This window comes from Scedosporium apiospermum (genome assembly GCF_000732125.1).
Source record: "Scedosporium apiospermum strain IHEM 14462 chromosome Unknown SEQ_SAPIO_0176, whole genome shotgun sequence".
In the NCBI taxonomy this organism is placed as follows: domain Eukaryota; kingdom Fungi; phylum Ascomycota; class Sordariomycetes; order Microascales; family Microascaceae; genus Scedosporium; species Scedosporium apiospermum.
The window spans coordinates 714,046-730,154 of NW_015971877.1; the positions used below are offsets into that span (position 1 = coordinate 714,046).

At 52.0% G+C, this 16,109-nt stretch overlaps 4 protein-coding genes and 1 pseudogene across 4 annotated transcripts; 3 read left to right on the forward strand and 2 right to left on the reverse strand.

Moving 5' to 3' along the window:
- Positions 1-352: 352 nt before the first annotated feature.
- Positions 353-4,028, forward strand: SAPIO_CDS10727 (ISWI chromatin-remodeling complex ATPase ISW2; the record flags this gene model as incomplete). Its single annotated transcript, XM_016784272.1, has 5 exons — positions 353-430; positions 550-714; positions 778-1,458; positions 1,518-3,806; positions 3,879-4,028. 5 exons carry the CDS (start codon positions 353-355, stop codon positions 4,026-4,028), a joined length of 3,363 nt encoding a protein of 1,120 aa, XP_016638503.1.
- Positions 4,029-5,004: 976 nt separating this feature from the next.
- On the reverse strand, positions 5,005-6,341 carry SAPIO_CDS10728 (uncharacterized protein; the record flags this gene model as incomplete). Its single annotated transcript, XM_016784273.1, has 5 exons — positions 5,005-5,145; positions 5,216-5,440; positions 5,506-5,622; positions 5,704-6,184; positions 6,292-6,341. 5 exons carry the CDS (start codon positions 6,339-6,341, stop codon positions 5,005-5,007), a joined length of 1,014 nt encoding a protein of 337 aa, XP_016638504.1.
- A 2,143-nt stretch (positions 6,342-8,484) lies between these two features.
- On the forward strand, positions 8,485-11,832 carry SAPIO_CDS10729 (C-1-tetrahydrofolate synthase, cytoplasmic; the record flags this gene model as incomplete). The annotated part of the gene is made up of 4 exons (XM_016784274.1): positions 8,485-8,608; positions 8,990-9,027; positions 9,117-11,644; positions 11,724-11,832. The coding sequence occupies 4 exons, from the start codon at positions 8,485-8,487 to the stop codon at positions 11,830-11,832; spliced, it is 2,799 nt and encodes a 932-aa protein (XP_016638505.1).
- Positions 11,833-13,531: 1,699 nt separating this feature from the next.
- SAPIO_CDS10730 lies at positions 13,532-14,290 on the forward strand (annotated as a pseudogene; the record flags this gene model as incomplete).
- Positions 14,291-15,392: 1,102 nt separating this feature from the next.
- Positions 15,393-16,080, reverse strand: SAPIO_CDS10731 (uncharacterized protein; the record flags this gene model as incomplete). Its single annotated transcript, XM_016784276.1, has 3 exons — positions 15,393-15,566; positions 15,662-15,961; positions 16,030-16,080. 3 exons carry the CDS (start codon positions 16,078-16,080, stop codon positions 15,393-15,395), a joined length of 525 nt encoding a protein of 174 aa, XP_016638506.1.
- Positions 16,081-16,109: the final 29 nt, after the last annotated feature.

Consider the following 16,109-nt stretch of genomic DNA (forward strand, 5'->3'; position numbering starts at 1 on the left):
GTGAAGAGCTCCTTCTCAGATGAGTGCTTGTGGGGTGTAACGCTAGAGTGGTAGATCATCGGCTAAATACGACCCTGTTGATGAGCACTCCATCCACTTCCTCCTGCCCATGCTGCGACTTTGTGATAAGCCAGTCAAGAATCCTAGACTATACTTCTCCCAAAAGTTTCTTGACTTGTCTTTTTCTCTTCCCCAACACACAACATCACTTGTTGCACTGGTTTCCTACCACTGCTGCTATTCCTTGACTTTGATATCTCTTTTTGATTCTGTCCTTTTTTCTAGGTGTCTTGTTCAGCTCTCTACGACGCGTCGTTGGCGCGTAAAGTGGTTTTCCACTCTAGCCTTAACTATGGCCCCGAGCCGCCAGAACACAGAAACGGACGCGTTCATGCCTGACGCACCAGAACACCACGTTGCCTCTGAAATGGTATGTTCACTAGCCCTATCCCCTGTTCTCATCCTTGGTCTTCTCATCTCAATTGACTGAGGTGATTTGGCTCTGCAACCTCGAAGAATCTCGAGTCCACGCTAACACTCTTGCCACAGGAGGTCGATACGCCCGACTACTCCGACTCTGATACCCAGCCGAATACTACCGCTAGCAGCGTAGTCGGCGAACCTATTACGGATGGTCGGAAGCGTAGGAGCGAGGCCAACCAGCTTCGCCGCAGCGTGTTTGGCAAGAAGCACGACAGACTTGGAGAGTCCAAGGTATGCGATATCTTTGCCTGCTGAGCGCGTAGTGGTTGCGCGGTATATTGACACCTATCATAGGAAGATGACACCATTCGCCGATTCCGTTACCTTCTCGGATTGACAGATCTCTTCCGTCATTTCATCGAAACCAATCCCGATCCGAAAATCCGCGAGATTATGGTCGAAATCGATCGCCAAAATGCTGAACATGACAAGACGAAGGGTGGCGCGCGTCGCCAAGGCGGGGCGGTTAATGCCCGTGCTCGGCGAACGGAAAAGGAGGAAGACGAGGAGCTACTGAAGGACGAGAAGCGCGGTGGAGCCGCAGACACTGTCTTCCGCGAGTCACCATCCTTCATCAAGGGCACGATGAGAGACTATCAGGTTGCCGGCCTAAATTGGCTTATCTCACTGCACGAGAATGGTATCTCGGGCATTCTTGCCGACGAAATGGGCCTTGGAAAGACGTTGCAGACTATCTCTTTCCTCGGCTACCTGCGCCATATGATGGGCATTACCGGGCCCCACCTCGTCACCGTCCCTAAGTCTACTCTTGATAACTGGAAGCGCGAGTTCGAAAAGTGGACTCCCGAGGTCAACGTTTTGGTGCTCCAGGGAGCCAAGGAAGAGCGACACCAGCTTATTAACGATCGCCTTATAGACGAGGACTTCGATGTGTGTATCACGAGTTACGAAATGGTTCTCCGCGAGAAGGCCCACCTCAGGAAGTTTGCCTGGCAGTACATCATCATTGACGAGGTATGTTCAGCCGTTCTTTGATCGACGAGTGTGCATTTGCTAATGTTTTACCGCCTTAGGCCCATCGTATTAAAAACGAAGAATCTTCACTTTCTCAAGTGATCCGGTTGTTCCAGTCGCGAAACCGCCTCCTTATTACTGGTACTCCCCTCCAGAATAACCTCCACGAGCTTTGGGCCTTGCTCAATTTCCTCCTCCCCGACGTATTTGGCGATTCCGAGGCGTTCGATAACTGGTTCAGCGGTCAGGATAGGGACCAGGATACCGTTGTTCAGCAACTTCACCGCGTCTTACGGCCGTTCTTGCTACGTCGAGTGAAGAGTGATGTGGAAAAGAGCTTGCTTCCCAAGAAGGAGGTCAACCTATACATCGGCATGTCTGAAATGCAGGTCAAGTGGTATCAGAAGATTCTGGAAAAGGATATCGATGCCGTCAATGGCGCGGGCGGCAAACGCGAGTCCAAGACACGACTCCTAAACATTGTCATGCAGCTCAGAAAGTGCTGTAACCACCCGTACCTCTTCGAAGGCGCTGAACCTGGCCCTCCTTACACCACGGACGAACATCTCGTAGAGAACTCGGGCAAGATGGTTGTTCTCGACAAGCTTCTTTCCCGCTTGCAGAAGAATGGCAGTCGTGTCCTGATCTTCTCTCAGATGAGTCGACTTCTCGACATCCTTGAAGATTACTGCGTCTTCCGTGAGTACAAATATTGCCGTATCGATGGTGGTACTGCTCATGAGGACCGAATCGCGGCTATCGACGAATACAATAAGCCGGGCTCTGAGAAGTTCGTCTTCCTCCTTACCACTCGAGCTGGCGGTCTAGGTATCAACCTCACAACCGCCGACACGGTTATTCTGTACGATAGCGACTGGAACCCCCAAGCCGATCTTCAAGCTATGGATCGAGCTCACCGTATCGGACAGACGAAGCAGGTTGTCGTCTATCGGTTCGTTACCGATAACGCCATCGAAGAGAAGGTTCTTGAGCGAGCAGCTCAGAAACTGAGGCTGGATCAACTAGTCATCCAGCAGGGCAGGGCCCAAATCGCAGCCAAGGCCGCCGCCAACAAGGAGGAGCTTCTGTCCATGATCCAGCATGGAGCGCAAGATGTTTTCTCGACAAAGGGCGGCACAGGTCTCATCGCCAATAAGGGCGGAAAGATTGACGACGCCGATATCGAGGAGATTCTCGCTCGAGGAGAGAACCGCACGAAAGAATTGAACGCCAAGTATGAGAAACTTGGCCTTGACGACCTTCAAAACTTCACTTCGGAATCCGCGTATGAGTGGAATGGAAAGGATTTCCAGAAGAAGAAGACGGATCTGAATCTCATGACTTGGATCGAGCCAGCCAAGCGCGAGCGCAAGGAGCAGTCCTACTCGATGGACAAGTACTTCAAACAGGCTATGTATCCAAGCAGCAAGGCTGAGCAGAAGCCCAAGGCCCCTCGAGCACCCAAGCAAGTCCCTGTGCATGATTACCAGTTCTACCCTGCTCGGCTACGAGAACTGCAAGATCGTGAGACAGCGTACTATAGGAAGGAAGTTGGTTACAAGGTTCCCCTTGCCGATGGCGAGGAAGACACACTCGAGGAGCGCGAGGCCGAGCGAACCCGCCTGCAGGAAGAGATTGATAACGCCACTCCCTTAAATGAAGAGGAACAGGAGGAGAAGGCCCAGCTGTCCGAGCAGGGCTTCGGTGACTGGAACCGCAGGGACTTCCAGCAGTTTGTCCACGGTTCCGGTAAACACGGTCGTACTGATTACGACAGGATCGCCGAAGACATCGACAGTAAGACCGTGGCCCAAATTAAGACCTATGCCAAGGTGTTCTGGCAGAGGTACACAGAAATCTCCGACTATCAGAAATACATCAAGATCATCGAGGACGGCGAGGAGCGCATGCGCCGAGTTGAGCACCAACGTAAGATGTTGCGCAAGAAGATTTCGGGCTATCGTGTCCCCCTCCAGCAGCTCAAAATCAACTATTCCGTATCGACAACGAACAAGAAGGTTTACACCGAGGAAGAGGATCGGTTCCTCCTTGTGCTCCTTGACAAGTACGGAATTGATAGTGAGGGTCTTTACGAGAACATCAGGGAGGAAATTCGGGAGAGCCCCCTGTTTAGGTTTGACTGGTTCTTCCTCAGCCGAACGCCTATTGAGCTTAGCCGACGTTGCACGACGCTCCTCACAACCGTTATGAAAGAGTATGAGGACGTTCAGCCTTCCAAGGCTAACGGCGAGAAGAAATCGAAGCGCGAGCCAGAGGACGAGGAGAACGACGAGGATAGCATTCTTGGTATGGCTCCGGCCAAGAAGAGGTCCAAGAACGGTGTCAAGGTATGTGGATATATCGAACCTCTCCCTCTTTATGCGAATCTAGTGTTGTGTCATTTTCTAACATTCGAGTAGAACAAGGCACTTGATAATGTGAAATCGGCCACGACTAAGGGAAGCAAGTCCAAGTCGGCCAGTCCTTCACGCGCCTCCAGCGTCGCTAGCAACGCGTCTGGTGGTGCGGCCTCGAAGTCCAAGGCCAAGCCCAAGGGCAAGAAGAAATAAAGGAGACTCTCCTTCTCTGCAAAAGTCTCTTGCCCTTCTTCGACTTTGTTTTGTTACACTTTTCGCATCCCGCATTTAGGAGTCCATCGGCTTCATATCCTTCATATGAGGACCCTCGGCAGGCCTGCTTCGGTTGTTTCCCATTCCTTGTTCTTGTCACGTCTTTGGTTTCTGTCCTTTTTGGCCCGTTAATGGCGTTGAAAGAGGTTGGCTTCAGCCAAGGTTCGTTCGCGAGATTTGGCAGGTGGAAGAGCTTCAGTCCCTCCGCTCCCGATTCGACCGCAAACAAAGCCATCCCCCTATGAATTGCATAGGATGATGGCCCTTGGCTTCATGTTTTCGACACCCTCATTACTCTTGGCTACGTGATGTTATGGCCCCAGAGTAGCACCGATGGTGATGCTTACCTTTTTTTTTGCCGTGTTTCCTTTTTTCTTTTTTCTTTTTTCTTTTTTCTTTTTTCTTTACTATTTTTGATCTGGTCGGCCGGGAGGGCTAGATGTACATGTGGAAAAAAGGTGTCATGGCTAGGGCGGCTTGGTAGATACGTTTGTTTTGTTTTCAAAGTTTTCAAGATACATCGATCGAACCAAAAAGTCAGTTATACTGCATCTCTGGGCTTCCAAGACCTCGAGATGCGTGGCAGAATCTCTTCTATGTGTGACCTCTAGAAGATGAAAACTCTTGAATGTCTAAACCCTCTCTTTAACACACATCGCGAGACGATCTCGAGTGAGATACCAAAGCCCAGGAAATTCCAAGAAAAATAATTTATAACTTTGAGCCATCGACAACTTGAAATCATTACAATTCCGATGCGCGTTCCCCCCCCTTTCCTCCCTAGTTTCTTCACAAACATTGGTTGTCCATACCGAGGAACTAACTCCGAAACGCCGAGCATGCAAGACACGGGTCATGGGTCTTTTTTATCCATTTTTTTGAGAGATGTAATACGGGGCGAGCAGGCGAGCTTTGTTTACGGACTCCTGTTGAGGCGCTCGCGCTCAACTTCGTAAAGGAAGTCGAAGTAACCCTTGTCGAAGTGGTGCACTCGCACGTATCCGTCCTCTCCTCCACTGCAGTAGCTCTTGCCGGTCGGGTCGGCGGCAACAGTGTTCTACGGATGAATGTTAGTAATTCCGAGAATTGTGTTTAGAAAATTATCAGTAGAGGTTGTTTCAACATACCAAGGGACCGAAGTGACCACGGACACGGCCAATCTCGTCCTCGAAGATCTTGTGGTAGAATCGAGCCTCGAATTTACCCTGGCGAGCGGCGGTCGTGGTGACGTCCATGGCGGCCTGACCACCACCGAGAATGACGAAGTCCTTCTTCCTGGTCATGCAGGCGCTGTTGAGGGGGGTATCACTGGGGTAGGTCTTGAGGACCTCGAGATCCTTAGCGGAGATGAGCTGGCAAAATAGAAGGTTAGAAACAGACCCTCGGCATGCTTGGGATAAAGGGTGCCTCGGTTTACCTTGGAGGTCTTGTCCTTGCAGGCAGTGATGAAGTAGGTTCGGTCAGCGGACCACTGGAGATCGGTGATAGGTTGGTTGAGATCGTGGATGGCGAAGTTCATGATAAGTTCTCCAGTCTACACCAGGTGTTAGTTCGCTCAAAATTCCAACCCAACGCACGTAGCTTTAGGACGAAAAATGGAAAGAAAAAACCCTACCTTGCCATCATACTGAGAGACCGATCCGTCCTCGTGTCCAGCAATAATATACTTGGACATATAGCTCCAACCGGCCACAGTCGCCTTGCTTCGGTCGCAAACGATGGTAAGCGCCCTCTCGTCGGTCTGCTCGGCCTCGGGATCTATGGTGACGTCGAACACGATGATGTTGCTGAGGTAACCCATTCGCTTCTCCGTGACGCCCAGGATCTGGGTGGCGTCCTCATTGAACTCGACTCGCTTGACGGCGGTGGGGAACTCCCAGGTCTTGATACACTTTCCGGTCTTTACCTCCCAGAGGCGAATGGTGTTGTCGGCGGAACCGGATGCGGCGATCGTGCTCGTAGGGTCGACATCGACGGTCCAGATGGCACCTACGTGGCCCTTGTAGGTACCGAGACGCTCGCCATTATGGGAGAACCAAACACAGACTTGGTTATCCTTGGATACGGAGAAGATGAGATCGCCATCGGCATTGTAGCTATAGGCAGGGATCATGGTTAGCCTTGTGACGATTCAAGGGTGTGGTATCCCTCCAGGAGTAGCGTGGAGGGGAAAGGGGAGTGAGTGGTGGCGGGCATTGCGTACCGGACCTGGGTGAGCGCACGCTCATGTCCGGATAATAGTATAGGCCTCATTTTGTGTGAAGGTATGAAGAGGAGGAAAGGAGGCTCTAAATTACAGAATGCGTGGGATGTCCTTGAGTATTTGCGGCTCGAGGAGGGGGTAGGAGCTTGAGATCAGTAGCGACCAACTTCGTAGGCGACGTCGAAAAATTTCTAGGCTTTGGACTTGATATTGTGCGTTTGTGCATGTGTGGGGCAAATCCTCAGTTCCCCGCGAGGAGTGAATGGAGGGGCACCGAGTGGGTTGAGCTGAGTCAGCATGGGTACCTGGACCAAGGTTGGCGCCACAGTGGCCATTCATTACATTAGCCACACCGCCACACCACTCCCCGACAGTCGCCGTCCAGCCATCGCATTTGATCGATCTGGCAATTTCATGCAGGAACATCAAAAATTCGGAACGGGCACGTGTCAAAGTCCGGGCATAGTGGGCGAATGATGATATTTTCGCACAATCTTTTTACGAAGAAGTCCAATCTAGGACAGGGCCATCTCTTGAGGAGATAGTTGCATCTTTACGACTTTCGTTTTTGGTTTCCGTCCCTTCCTACACCCAGCGGCTTACATCGTAGACAGCGCGTACCGCCGTTGCGGTCTTACAGCGACCCACTCTTTCAGAATTGCGTCCGGTTGTGCTACACAACCCCGAGCCCGGAGCCACACGACTTTCGTTCGACGAATTTGGTCTGGAATTGAAAAAGAAGCTCACCATCTGGCTGCGTTCAACTTCCAAATCATGAAACTATAGGCCATCCTTGGGGGTCCTGGGCCATCCCGTATTACCCATCTCATGCAGTACGTAACGTCCTCACTCATCCTTGGCAACGATAATGAATCACTTGTGTCTGGATGACTTGAACTTGTCTAGCCGTCCGTATTCAGTTATTCAATGTTGTATTTGATGTGGACCATTCAATGTTGCTCTTTACAACTGACTAAGCGTAATCCTATCCAGACTTAGAGCACTGAAGGCGACTTGGAACAATTGGACTAAGACGGCAGACATATCATCATCATCATCATCGCGAGTCCGATCTCCGGGAGGGCCAACGATTTCATAGTTTGCTACAAGTAGAGATCCAAAAAGCACTGCGGCTGCGGCGATGAGCCTTGATCACGCATGAGTCATAATCGTGCTCACAAGGTATTAATTGTCCCTGAGAATCACCTAATACTCTTCACAAGCTTTTGCACACTGCGTGCCAAGCATTCGCCGAGAAGAAAAGGCTCAGGCAATGGTGCTCTCCGAGGCCTAGATCCATTTCTTCCTTGACTGAAGTCGACAGGGGCCACCGATGCCCCACAGTTGTGAAGCGTCGTGTCGGTTCTGTTGGGTCCTGGTCTCTGCTAACAAAATCTTAGTGGATGCAGAGCATAGATATAGCCCTTTTTTTTTTTTCCTAAATTTTTTTCCATAATTTTTTTTCTTCTCTCTTCCCTTTGCCATCCGTTCAGTCCTTCAAAAAACCATCCGGGTCGAAATTTCGAATTCTGCTATTCTCGAAGGTGCAAGCCTAAAACATCCAGCTTTTAACCCCCAAAAAGGTTGTGACGCCAAGCACAATCGCGATCGAAGATGCTGCCCTCCCGTGCCGGCATTGATGCTCGCCTTTGGGCAGTTAAGGGTACGGGAAACCTTAGAATTCGGGGCCAGCAAATAATAGCGCGTCCCTCGGCTGCTGGCAGCACCACAACAGGTCGAAATGTACACAGTCCGCGGTGGCAGTCGACGGAGCGATCTAGATCCGGTTCAGGCCCTGGGGTGGGTTCAGAAGGCGCTAACAATCGGGGCTTGCCGAATGGCTCCGTTGGCACAACCACTGAGAGCACGCCTATGTCCGACTTAAACCGCGGCCCAGGAAAACGTCCAGATATACGTACTCACGCTCACGCTCGTGCTCACGCGCATGTACCTGTATCTTCCTACCGGCGGTTATCGTCTTTTTCTGCCTCATCTCCCTTGCCGCACCAGGCTTCGACGTCAACGGTGCAACGGACTTGTACCGCTGATCTCTATCGCACACAGCCCTTGCGATCCTCTTCCTCCCACCTCCTCCAAGCCTCAAGCCAAATTTCGGGCAACGTCGTCTCTGCCCGCACATACTCATCCTCCGCCTCTGCTGAACCAGCCACAGCTGCCTTTGATCCAGAAACCATGGTCGCAAGCAAGATTGATGGAACGGCCCTTGCCAAATCCATCCGAGAGAGGCTCAAGGCCGAGATTGCTGAGAAGCAATTGACAAACCCGCGTTATCAGCCATGCCTAAAAATTATCCAAGGTAAGTCTCAACTACCCCGCCATGGCTGCCGTCAACGGCCCCCTGCCAATGCTCATTCTGGCGACACGAGTAAAATATCCAGCGCGCTGACTTGAAGTTTCTTTCCTCTTGAAATAGTTGGAGATCGCAGTGATTCCAGTATGTCCTTCCCGGAGAATTTCATGGCTCTCGCCCCGGTCCTTTGACCCGACTGGCCCGATTCTTTTTTTTCCCTTGATTTTTTTTTATCGTCCTCGGACCCCTCATTTCGCCCTTTTTGAACCCTTGGCCCCTGCCCCACCATGAGTGACGTGACGCCATTCCGACAATGGCAACTCACACACATCAAGAATAATCCCCCCAAATGACCCTTGATGTCAACTGGCTAACACAGAATTTCAGCTACCTATGTGCGCATGAAGCTGAAGGCTGCCGCTGAAGTTCGTATTGTTTCTTCTCTTCTATTTTATTTTTACTATTATTTTCATTCGTCCGTTTCAAGTAAAGTAGGTGCTAACGCATCCTTCAGGCCGGCATAAGCTGCGAGTTGCTTCACTATCCCGAGTCCATCACGGAACCGGAGTTGCTTGACCAGATTCACCGTCTAAACAACAATCCCGATGTTCACGGTATCCTAATCCAGCTTCCTGTTCCAGGCCACATTCGTGAGTATGCTGTCACCTCTGCGGTTTCCGACGAGAAGGATGTCGACGGCTTCGGCACTTTCAACATTGGTGAGCTCGCCAAGCGAGGCGGCAAGCCGTTCTTTGTTCCCTGCACTCCCAAGAGCGCCATGGCTCTGCTCAAGGAGGCCGGAATTGATCCAAAGGGAAAGAACGCTACCGTCATTGGTCGCAGCAATATCGTCGGTAGCCCAGTCAGCCAGCTCCTTACAAATGCCGATGCTACCGTGACCGTCTGTCACTCCAAGACGGCGAACATCCAGGAGCATCTCAAGAACGCCGATATTGTGGTTTCCGCTATTGGCAAGCCGGAGTTCGTCAAGGGCGAGTGGCTAAAGCCCGGTGCTGTCGTCATCGATGTCGGCATCAACTACGTCCCGGATGCTAGCAAGAAGTCGGGCTATAGACTGGTTGGTGACGTGCATTTCGAGAGTGCCGCTCAGGTAGCCTCGCACATAACACCCGTCCCTGGCGGTGTAGGTCCCATGACCGTTGCCATGCTTATGCAAAACGTTGTCGACGCGACCAACCGGCACTTCGATCAGCAGAAAGACAGGACGGTGACTCCCCTCCCTCTGAAGCTCCAGGACCCTGTCCCCTCCGATATTGAGGTCTCCCGAAGCCAAATCCCCAAGCAGATTACCAGCGTTGCTGTCGAAGCCGGCGTTGCATCCCACGAACTCGAGCCTTATGGTGCTTACAAGGCCAAGGTTGATCTCAGCCTGCTGAAGCGACTCGAGCATCGCCGAAACGGACGATATGTTGTCGTCACCGGCATTACACCCACTCCTCTTGGTGAGGGCAAGTCCACCACGACAATGGGCATTGCGCAGGCCCTCGGCGCTCACCTAGGTCGCCTTACTTTTGCCAACGTTCGCCAGCCCAGCATGGGCCCTACCTTCGGTATCAAGGGTGGTGCGGCTGGTGGTGGCTACAGTCAAGTCATCCCCATGGACGAATTCAACCTTCACCTGACTGGAGATATCCATGCCATTACCGCGGCCAACAACCTTTTGGCTGCTGCCATCGATACGCGCATGTTCCACGAAAATACCCAAAAGGACGCCGCGCTGTACCGCCGACTTGTGCCGGTCAAGGACGGAGTGAGGAAGTTCGCTCCCGTCATGTTCCGCCGGCTCAAGAAGCTCGGTATTGACAAGACCAATCCCGATGACTTGACTGAGGACGAAATTCACCGATTCGCCAGGCTCGATATCGACCCCGCCACCATCACCTGGAGGCGTGTGCTCGACGTGAACGACCGTCTTCTGCGTGGAGTGACCATTGGCACTGCACCTACCGAGAGGGGATTCACTCGCGAAACCGGCTTCGATATCTCCGTCGCTAGCGAGTGCATGGCCATTCTGGCTCTCAGCACCGACTTGGCCGATCTCAGGGAACGTCTTGGACGCATGGTCGTCGCTAGCTCCAAGAGCGGCGAGCCGGTCACCTGCGACGACATCGGAGCAGGCGGTGCGTTGACCGCCCTTATGAAGGATGCGATTAAGCCGACGCTCATGCAGACCCTGGAGGGCACTCCCGTCTTCGTGCACGCCGGTCCGTTCGCCAACATCAGCATCGGAGCCAGCTCCATCATTGCTGACAAGATGGCACTGAAGCTCGCTGGTACGGAACCCGACGAAGACCACGCCAGCAACTCAGGCTTCGTCGTCACCGAAGCTGGTTTCGATTTCACCATGGGCGGAGAGCGTTTCTTCAACATCAAGTGCAGAGCCTCTGGTCTCGTCCCTGATGTTGTGGTCATCGTGGCTACCATCCGCGCTCTCAAGGTTCACGGAGGTGGTCCCCCGATTGCTGCCGGTGCGCCTCTCGACCCCGTCTACAAGCAGGAGAATGTCGAAGTTCTCCGTGCGGGATGCTGCAATCTCCGAAAGCACATTGAGAATGCCAAGTCCTATGGTGTTCCCGTTGTCGTGGCTATCAACAAGTTCTTCACCGACACGGATGCCGAAATCGCCGTGGTCCGTGAGGAAGCCATTGCGGCGGGTGCGGAGGACGCTATCCTGTCCAACCACTGGGCTCTGGGTGGCGAGGGTGCCATCGACCTGGCCAAGGGCGTCATTGCTGCTAGCGAGAAGCCCAAGGATCTCAAGTTGCTCTACGACCTCGGCGGTACCGTTCAGGAGCGGATCGAGGCCATTGGCAAGAAGATGTATGGTGCCGAAAAGGTTGAGTTCAGTGAGCTTGCCCAACAGAAGGTCGATACCTACACACGACAAGGTTTCGGTAACCTGCCGATCTGCATTGCGAAGACCCAGTACTCCCTTTCGCACGATCCTGCACTCAAGGGAGCGCCTACGGGCTTCACGGTTCCTATCCGTGATGTCCGAATGGCTGCGGGAGCTGGTTATCTGTAAGTCTCAAACCTCTCTCACATTACATCGTTCAAAATTCTCCTTTGAATACCAACTAACCACACGGATACCTTATAGTTACGCTCTTGCTGCTGATATCCAGACCATTCCTGGCTTGCCTACGGCTCCAGGCTATCTCAACGTCGATGTCAACGTCGAGACGGACGAAATCGAGGGTCTGTTCTAAACAACAACTTAAGACAGGACACCTCGTTCCTTGAAAATACCGGAACGGGACCGACGCATGATATGCGTCGGATGAGATTATTCTAGACATTTTAAGCATGGCTCAGCGAGACGGGGACCTGCACTAGACATCATGACTGCACTTTTTTATTCAACAATTCAACATGGGCGTATATATGTTATGGGAAATGGGATGGATGGATGGATGGATAGCTTAGAAAAGATGTCGAGATAGAAAGGTAGATTTCAACCAGCCCGCGTCAGCATCTTGAACTAATACCAAAAGTCATTTGATCTTTTACATTCCTTTCCCTTTGCAATATCTACCGACTTACGAAGTAGTAGATGCCTTTTCGGGTTTCCGAGAGTTTACGGGAGGACCATCTACATTATCGCCTGGAAAGCCCCCCGGTCGTCCGGAGGCTAGTTTCTCGGCACGGAGTAGCCACCATCCAAACGGAGCCGTTGGTTCCATCTGTAACCAGATGTCACTCGCTCGGGTGGAGATGCTCTGCTTTACCCGGTCAACAGGATGTGCCACCAAGAGAAATTTTTGTAGCTAAACTACTAGCATATTCCAAGAGAATTCCATGAAGAACGAGTATGAAACTTCTGTCATAGCAGTTGCAGTATTAGGGCAGGAGAGCCAAGTGGGTCTTACCACAGTTAGCGCACAGACCAACCCGGCCTGAACCCCCACATGCTTTTTTTGATTTTGTGTTGCGAAGGTCACTTTTGTACAAATGTACACGGGTAGTGTACAATTGCACGAGATACTTCGTCCTTGTTCAAAGTGTAGAAACAGTGCTGTACCCTGTACATACTGTATTTCCCCTCCAAAACTCAGGTCCAGAAACAGGACCCTGCTTGTCTGACGCAACCACCAGAAAACAACACGTGCAATTTCCCACGAAGGATCGTTTAGCTCATGCCTTGGATCTTCGATGAGCGTCGCCATCAGGGATGATCTCCAGGGCAGGTCATTCATTGTCGAGGAGTTATAGAAAAAGTGCTTCATGCTTTCTGCGCCGTTTGACGAGCTTTTGCAAACATCAAAGCTCAACTATTTATTGACTGGGCACTGTGCCGAAATCTGTCCGGGCTAAGCCTGGCAAATCTTTGTACACCGTACTACGAAGTAGAGTGACCATCACATTCCCACCCGCTTCGGCCATTTGGACACTTTGGAACATCTCTTGGGCTCATTCCTCGGTTTTCGTTTGGATCCCAAACTTTCCTGCCTGCATCTCATTCGGCGTCCTTGTCTCATCCCTTCGTTGACTCAAGCCTTCGTTAGGTTAGCGGACAAGAACCAAAGCCATCGTAAATTTTGTCTGGCCTCGATTTGAGCCAACTGGCTTGCTGACGCATCCAAGTCGACTCACAACGAAGCCTGGTTACATGAGGAAGTACTTCTTCGGTGGAGCTACCAATCAAAAATATCAAAATCGCCCCTCCCTTTTCGTTCCCACCACAACCAGAGCCAACAACCTCCACCACCATCAACTCCGTCCTGTCCTCCTACCTCCTTGGCAACCAAACAGAGAGAACGACTTTCGGAAGCGGGCCTGAGACTAAACTATTTTTCACCCCCTCACCCAACAACTGCCATCGCCATCGCCATCGACATCGACATCGCCATCCCCTCTGTCTCATCGACTACAACCCGTTGTTGATTATCGAAATCGACGTCCGCCGCAATGGACCAGCCCGAGCAGTTGCTCGACGCCTTTAAAGCCGCAGCGCTATCAGTTACCAAGCTCTACAAAACCTCGGCATCAGCACAAGCAAAAGCACGCCAAGAGGGCTACCAAGACTGCCTCGAAGAGCTCCTGGCCTTCCTCGATCGGGAAAACATCGGTCTCGGCGATGGAGAGGGATGGAGGATCCGAAGCTGGGCGACCGAGCGACTAGCCGCCGGCTCGACCGATGCCATGGTGCAGGATAGGGAAAGCGAGGATGAAGTCGAAAAGACCGATCGCTGCTCGAGTCCCGAGATTTCGAGATCTAATAGCGGCACCCATCTAAATTCCATCACCGAGCGGACCCAATCCGTGACCCTCGGCAGCAGCGCCCCCAAGTCCGAAGAGGTACCTGCATCAACAACGGCTGAGACCGTCACCCCCACATCGGCCACTATCGCCGTACCGACGCAAGATCAGTTTACATTTCAGTCATCCATGTCGTATCCCGATGCGCCTAATCTCGCGACGTTAAACCTCTCGGATTCGCAGGCGCACCCTTCGGCGACGCAGACAACCACGCCTCACTTCACTCGGCAACCCAGAGGACGACACAATCTCGGGAGACCGTCGGCGCGGACTTCTGCCGCCGCCGCCGCACTGGGCCGGGGTGCGGGACAGAAGAGGAAAATTAACTTCGCCGAAATCTTCGATTTAGGGAGCCTCGGTAACGGCAAGGACATGTTTGGAAATGGCAAACGGAGCCGCCACATATAGGTTGGCCGGCCCTGGTGTTGCTCCGCGGGCATCAAGCAAAGGCTTCTCGATATGGGTGGGAGCCTTTTTCCCTCCTATGCCAACACCCAACTCATCCTCTGCTTCCGACTCTCCTCTGCATCTAAATCGGGGGGTTCAATCACGACTTATGTTTCCAACATCCTGGATACACAATCTCGGGGTTTCCTTCTGCCAGCAGATCGGTCGGGAGACTTTCTTCTACACATGAAGCATTATACGAGCGGGAGGTACATCGGAGCATGAAAGTAGGCGTTTTATTACGGTTCCCGGAGAAGATCGGTTATTACTGCATTTAAGGGTGGTGTTTTCTTTTTCACTTTTTCTTTTCTTGATTCTATTTTAGTTAGCTATCAGCCAGCCTGGGTCACCTTGTCCCTTTGCATCTGCTTCTGCTGCATGCCTGGTGCAAGTCAGCCCTGTCTAGGGGCAAGACTTGTTTACACCCTGGGCGTTTGTCTCACGAGACCCCTTTCAGCCTTTTGTGACCCTTCACTCATCACTACCACATGCACAACACAAGTAGCTAAGCCTCCGGTTACATTACACAACAACCCCCTTTTGCTTCTTTGTTTGCTCTTTGCGCTTTTTAGCTCCATTTGTGGTGGCAGCTATAGAAGATGGAAGGATACGGTTTGGCTCTCATGTATCGACGAGTTGGTGGAATGGTAATTTTAGATATAGTGCTAGGTATCATCAGGTTAATAAGGAATGTCGGGGGTGTGGATGTGACCCAAACTACATTTGAACCTTTGGTAAAACTCCCTGTAGTCATTGTAAAACATATTGGATATGGCTAAAGAAACATGCTCCTAGACTCGTTCGCTCGGATTTAAATTGTTGAGCAACATTGTATTCAGTACATGGAAGGGTCTTTAGTCGCCCTTGGATAAACAGTCCGTGATGAGATGCTGTGTAAAAATCATGGTATTACCCCCTGCCAAACGCCTCTGGCCGACCTTTTCCCAATCATTGATGGCTGATGTATCAAAGCTACCAAATCCATATCAGACTCTTATGATACCCCATTCTCGAGTATTAATTCATCAAAAAAGGCTTTCCAGCCCCCACATCACGGGAACCTTTATATGGCGGTAATCCCAGGGCGCCATTTCTCTCCTATCCTCCTCACCTCGGCGGAAAACTTCCGGCTGGCAATCTTCTTGCCTCCCTGGCCGTAGGGCGGGGTATGTTCGTCCGGATCGTAAAAGGGGTTCTGTAGGAGGGCGACGTACGCCGATTGTAAAGCTTTAAATACCTGCGCAACAGTAATTGTTAGCAAAAACAAACAAAATCACCTCCCCCCATCATCCCTGCGCGGGGAAGGGGAGAAAAAGGCGAGAGAGATCTCACAGGTCGCACGTCCGAATCCTTCAGCCCGACACCAGACCTAATCCCATCCTCTCCAGCCCTAACATCCACCACCACGACGAACCTCACGCCCGTATTCGTCTCGAAGCCGTACGCGGCCAGCCGATCGTCCACGGCGTGCAGGAGGCCGAGCTCGCCCGTCAGGTTGGGAGAGGCGGAGGAGGAGGTCGGGGCGGAGGACTTGGCGCGCATGTCGAAGATATCGATTGTGCTGGAGAGGAGGAGGGAGAATTGGAGCGGCGTACGGATAGGGGAGAGGATCGTTGTGTGAAGGGGGTTGTTCTGTGGGAGATGGACGGGTTAGTTGGTGGTTTCCTAGCCAGAGAAATCTGGCATAGGACGAAACGTACGTTGCGGCCTATTATGCCTATGTAGGCTATTGAGGCGGATGAAGTTGTCATGGTCGCTATCGCTTTGGGGGGGATTTAGA